This window comes from Hippocampus comes, unplaced genomic scaffold, assembly GCF_001891065.2.
Source record: "Hippocampus comes isolate QL1 unplaced genomic scaffold, H_comes_QL1_v1.1 scaffold39, whole genome shotgun sequence".
Lineage (NCBI taxonomy): Eukaryota > Metazoa > Chordata > Actinopteri > Syngnathiformes > Syngnathidae > Hippocampus > Hippocampus comes.
In genome coordinates this window covers 1,770,070-1,776,100 of record NW_017842054.1, presented here as the reverse complement: position 1 = coordinate 1,776,100, position 6,031 = coordinate 1,770,070, and the positions used below count along the sequence as shown (strand labels likewise).

At 44.8% G+C, this 6,031-nt stretch overlaps 2 protein-coding genes across 12 annotated transcripts in view; one reads left to right on the top strand and one right to left on the bottom strand.

Moving 5' to 3' along the window:
- Positions 1-1,198, bottom strand: part of LOC109510046 (reticulon-1-A-like) — an 18,302-nt gene extending 17,104 nt beyond the window's left edge. For 3 of the 11 annotated variants that reach the window (XM_019860075.1, XM_019860077.1, XM_019860076.1), the window contains exon 1: positions 97-859. In XM_019860075.1, the coding sequence (XP_019715634.1) occupies positions 97-628 (532 nt within the window). In that variant the 5' untranslated portion in view covers positions 629-859. Of the gene's footprint in view, positions 1-96 lie in introns of all 11 variants that reach the window. The other 8 variants (XM_019860070.1, XM_019860069.1, XM_019860074.1 and 5 more) reach the window with 7 other exon arrangements.
- A 2,741-nt stretch (positions 1,199-3,939) lies between these two features.
- Positions 3,940-5,599, top strand: rps27a (ribosomal protein S27a). The gene is made up of 6 exons (XM_019860210.1): positions 3,940-4,025; positions 4,137-4,201; positions 4,548-4,602; positions 4,959-5,044; positions 5,211-5,342; positions 5,405-5,599. Exons 2-6 carry the CDS (start codon positions 4,154-4,156, stop codon positions 5,552-5,554), a joined length of 471 nt encoding a protein of 156 aa, XP_019715769.1. The 5' UTR covers positions 3,940-4,025; positions 4,137-4,153; the 3' UTR covers positions 5,555-5,599.
- Positions 5,600-6,031: the final 432 nt, after the last annotated feature.

The window sequence follows — 6,031 nt, the reverse complement described above, 5'->3', positions numbered from 1 at the left end:
CCCCACAAAAAATGTCTCAGGAAGCGCTTCAGACAACATCAAACGCCACAAGAGTCGTCTCCCGCCGGTGACGAAGACGAGCGTCTTTATACTTACAAGATACCGGGGCCCGTGCTGGCTGTGTGTCGGCCGGTGTCTGCGCCGCGTGTGCGGGGGATGGCGCTGCTGGCTGGGTTGCAGGCGAAGCGGGGAGGGCGTCGCTCTCCGGACAAACCTGTGGCTCCGCTTCTCGACTGGCATCGGAAAGTGAAGGCGTGTGGCGGAAGCTGGAGGTGTCGCTGGAGTCTGGCATGAGCTGCTCGTCCTCCTCCGCCTCTTGTTCTTCCCTCAAATGTGGCACCGGGTCCGGCTGCGGGTCTAGTAAGTCGGGCTCCTCCTCGTGGGGTTCCGTGAACCCGTGTGGCTCCTCATCTTCAGCCATGTGCCGCTCCAGGGCGTCCTGGGCTCCGCCGACCAAGTCCACGATGTCGTCCAGGCTGAAGAGGTCCTGCTTGGGCTGCTCATCGAGCGGAAGACCGGTGTAGAGTTCGGGCTCGGCCTCTGGTTCGGCCTGGTAGTGGTGGACCAAGTCGCTAAAGAGAGCCGAGCTGGACGACACTTGCTGCTCCTGCTCTTCGTTGTCTGCCATCTTTCTTTGTCCAACTCGAGTGACGAAGACCAAAGTTTCAGCGGCGCTCGCCTTGACACCAAAAGTCCGCTTTCGACACGAGAAGAACCGTGAGGCCGAACCGGAAGCTCACGACCGGTCAACGGTCAAGTGTACCCTGGACGCCGACAAAGTTTGGACTAGGGCGGCACACAGACAATCGAACCCGAGTCAGGACGGGCAGCGCCAAGTTGAAAAGGCAAAGAGGATGACGTGTTCCGACCAATCAGAGTCTGACTCGACCTTGTTGACATGCAGGATGACCAATCAGACTAGGCCATTATTGGGCACGCCTAATAGGCGGGAGTTGAGGAGGCGAGTGTTCTCCTGTAAATGGAGAAGTTTGATCTGGTCAAGTATTACACAACAACGTCGGCAGTTCACCACTCTTGCAACAGTCCGCAATAGGACGTGGCAGCCTCACTTCGAACAGAGGAAACACGCGTACAACATACATTACACAACGGTTACTTTCAGACTCATGACGTAGCACAAGGTAATGAAATGCATATGGCATCTAACACACGTCCCTAGGCAGTAATTAAATAGTATGTACGGCGACACACGGCAAATAGTTCAAGTTCAAATTGAAGTCAACTTTATTGTCAAATGTGCTACATGTGCAACATACAGCACAGATTAAATTTCTTTCCTCAGGAGAGAGAGGAGCCGCTGCAGGTGCCCACGCCGCCATCAAAAGAACAGTTAACATCACATGACAAAATAATAAATACAACACAACACATAAGACAGACAGTCGTGCAATCTTAACCATTTTTTCTACAGTTATAGATGAAAGAGGAGCGAAACAAAGTGTCCAAAGTCCCAGAGAGTGTAAGACATGAAATAAGCATATAATAAACATATCCCAACATGTGTCTTCTTCTATGTGTAAGGTAAACACCCGCTCTAGGCAAGGGATTGGAAAGAGCTTGATCCAAATATCGGGGAAAAAATAAAAGCGAGTAATTTATGCTTAAGGTTGATAATAGAAATAGGAATTTGTGTATTTGGTGCGTAAACAGTTGCTGTGCAAAACTTTTTGCATGACATCAAAGCTCGCACACAAACAAATGCAAATGGTAAAAAGGGAGCGAGCAGAGTGCGACCTGAGCTCCGAATCTAAAGTAGCATGTCATCCTGAGTGATTTATTTATAGCATGGAAGCATGTGTGGGTGCAAGCACATCCAACTGCTCGGAATCACACAAGACACGTCGTCAGAAGACGGGGCTGATGGATACCATTGGAAGTTGTTCCAATCTGTGGATTCTCAACTAGGCCCAAATCCTGATTCGGGCAGTTCCCGACATTGCGAAAGGACCTACGGAAAGCTCACGCCTAAAAATACGCAGCTTGAAAGTCAAGTCGTCGCACTGAGGCCAGATTGCCGTTCTTTGCCAATGCCATCATTGAATTGCAGATCAAAAAACTTTGATTGAAAATAAACTAAAACGGATCTCTCAACAGTTCCGACCGCTAACTGCAATTGACTGCTAACAACTTCCTGTGATGCAGGTCGCATGCAACCATAGGTTGAAGGTGACCTACTTTTAAATTTGATTTACTGTACATTGTTTTGTGAAAGTTAAACTTATAGGATGCCGACGGTGGCAGTGTACCATAACACAGAAATATATAATATTAAAAACACACAGAAACTGTTAAGTTGTACAGATGTTTTCATCAAGTTCTATGAACCAGACAATTTTAGGAGGTCGTTTTCCAGATTTACTACCACAGGATTTCTACGATGCTGGGAAGTCCTTGAGTCCATGGTCTTCTCTGGATTTATGTTGTAATACTTCTCGACAGAAGACATTTGGTACTGTACAGTACGTATTTCTTTATCTTTTACTTCATTGTATTCCATGATATGTTATATAATACAGTGCCGTTTTTGTACATTGAAGACATGGACCAAAAACATTTTTTGGAGAGGGACTAGAAGAGTTTACTGGCATGTCAATTTATTTCAACGCTGGAAAAAAAATGATTTGATCTTTGAGTAAATTGAGTTACAAGCTTAGCCACAGAGCAAATTCAACTTGTAAGTCAATCTACTGCCCGTATAAATACAATACTTTATCGGCATCTTAGAAACTGCTGCTCGATTGGTGGTGGTTCATCATGCACTCCAGTGTCAATGTGTTTGTGTTCTCGTGTGTGTTTGTGTGACAGTTGTTGCAAACTGACACACAGTTATTTTTAATCTGGCCGGATGGAGTTAAACGATAACGACAGCTGCTCGCATAGTGCCCAGTCGGCACTATGCTTGGCACTATTTACTTCACACAAACTTACTGCTTTGCCATCCAGGTGACACGGCTAATAGAAATAGTTAGCGACTAACAAGTGGACACAATGAAGCATTTGGCAGACGCATTAGCATGTTGCTTTTTTTTTTTAACGTAGTAGCTTTTAGAGGCCAACAAATAGAGTTAGTAAGCAGCAGGTGACAATATTGTAGCATTTCGTTCACATAGTGAAGCATTTAGCGGATTAGCAGTCAAGTCTATTACACGACGTACGCACAAACACACACACACACACACACTCACAGAAGTCTTTGTGTCATCACTACTGTGTATGAAACACACACTCTGAGCACCCCCCCCCAAGACGATTGACAACACTAGATTGTTTGTTTACTGGTGACCACTCTCTCCACCGCCGTGGAAATCAAAGTCATGCTGACAAAAAACAACTTAAAAGCATCAAACCAGATGAAATTGATTGACTCATACAGTTGAAACCATACAAATTTAGTGCAATAGGTACTCGTGCGTGTGTGTGTGTGTGTGTGTTTGTGTGTGTACGCACGCATAACTAATCATTCAAAAGTCAAAATATACAATGACAGTGTCGGTGTGCGCGTTTTATCGCCACCTGCTGGCCATCTGCAATTTATTTGTCAAATTACGCTACCGGCTGGACAATCCCAGTATTTGTTCTCATGTTCAAGGAATAAAAGTCACGTAAAACTTTTTATCACTGTTATATAAACAAACAAACGTTTTATGTCGTCCTTGCTGTCTTGAAAATAGGCACTTTATTTTGACTTCCTCCTTCTTCAGTTCTGAAACTTCCTGTTAAAACACAAGAGGAATACTGCTGCAAAGTGCCAGTGTTGCTTTGTTTACGTTAAAAACATATATAATAAAATAAAAATAAAAAGGAAAAGCCCTAAAAAGAATAATACATAAGAAGTCATAAACATTTCAACAGCGACATATTTTCTCGATGTAAACATTTAACAAAATAAAAACGTAGGAGTTTTTTTTCAGGCATTGCAGCGGGCGCACTGCCCGTGTAAAGCCGTTTAGAAAACCCCGCGTAAGGATCTGAAGGACCTCTTTTCTGCTGCTCCGCCATTTGAGGTGAGCCGAGAACAACATGACTCTCCCGAACTAATAGAATATTCTCCGTCAATTACAACGTTAAGCATCAAGCACACGAGAGAAAATCTGTTTTGTGATTGTCTCGTTTAGGTGGATTGTGCGCCAGGATGCAGATCTTTGTCAAAACCCTCACGGGGAAGACTATAACCCTCGAGGTGAGCGACGCCCCGTCCACGTTTCAACCCGCTCTCACAATATCAACATTTGAGCGTATTAAAACCTCACTTCGTGTCATCACTTCTCGACCCTTTGGCGTTTCGAGGCTCGGGAGGTTATTTAATGTCAGACAGAGTCGAGTTGAGATGGTTTCGAAGCATGTTTCCCGGCGCTAAGCTCAACTAGCCGTTAGCCGAGCATTGTCGACACGTGTAGCTCACGAAAAGTTACCCGGTGACATTTTCCTTTTAAACTTGACATAAGCCTCCGACGCATGTCACACCGATGTCTAAATTGCCTCTATGAAACACCTTTGAGCTGCTTGACTGTTGTCCTCTCGAATAGGTTGAGCCGTCAGACACCATCGAAAATGTCAAGGCCAAAATCCAAGACAAGGAGGGTAAGTTTTTAGTGGCTCCAAATGTTATGTGAAGAGTTGGTATTTTCCCACGAACTACTTGATGACAGAAACACTAGCGCATGCAATTCAGAAATCTCCGTGTTCTCTGCGGTGTCATTAACTCAGCATGAGACTTGATTGTACTGTCTTCTATTCATGTATTGGTTTGTTGTATTCATTCTATTTGCTCCATGCACAGCACGTTGTACACAGCGGTGGTTATTTTAAAGTGCTCTAGTAGTACAATTAGCTCCTCGTCGGTCTCAAAGCAGATCAGCATGTTCAAGAATGGCCACATGAATGTCATCCTTTTTCACCCATGTTTTGCACAGCCATTGATTAGATTTTTCGCGCAGGAATTCCTCCTGACCAGCAGAGACTGATCTTCGCTGGCAAGCAGTTGGAAGACGGACGTACTCTGTCCGACTACAACATCCAGAAGGTGACATGGCAGTCCACCTTTACAAGTATTTACTGAATGGAGGAGTTTAATTTTGGCTATTGAGAGCAAGCTTCTGGATAATGATCTAACTCTGGACACGATCGAACAGTTGAAGTATGGCAGCGCAAATGTAAGAAAAAAATAAATTCCTTCTCCTTGTTTGTAGGAATCAACTCTCCACTTGGTGCTGAGGCTGCGCGGCGGCGCTAAGAAGAGGAAGAAGAAGTCGTACACCACCCCCAAGAAGAACAAACACAAGAGGAAGAAGGTCAAGCTGGCTGTGCTCAAGTACTACAAGGTAACCACGCTCAGCCGGCGCAATCCCCGGCGGTCGCCTGACTGATGTTTTTGTCTCGGCAGGTGGACGAGAACGGCAAAATCCACCGTCTTCGGCGCGAGTGCCCGGCGGACGAGTGCGGCGCCGGCGTGTTCATGGCCAGCCACTTCGACCGCCATTACTGCGGAAAGTGTTGCCTCACTTACTGCTTCAATAAGCCCGAAGACAAGTAGGCGCATGGACAGTCAATAAACACTCAACATTTGTTCTGACCTCAACAGTCTCTTGCTCGTTTGTCATCAGCTACGCGAGTGCTCGCATATGGTTGTGCTAAAATTTACGGAGTTTTCTATTTTGCGTTATCCACAGTCTTTTATCGTTGAGAAAACTTGGCTGCATGTTCATGGTAATTCGTCTCCAATTTCAAAGCAGACTAAATAAGACATTAAATAAAGTTACAAATGATTTGTGGTCTCCAACAAGTTTCTTGTCTTTTTTTAAGAAAGTTCAGTTTAGTCCAGTACATGCATTTATGCATGAAAATTTAATGTATAAATGCACGTCATGATTAAAACCATTCAGATCTGCGGTGCATGAAAATTTAATGTCCAGCAAGAGGTGCTGTGACCAAACAATTTTGGCGCACCAAATTAAGAGCATTTGAACAAAAAGTAAAGTTGTTTTATGGAATTAGCATACATACCAGATTG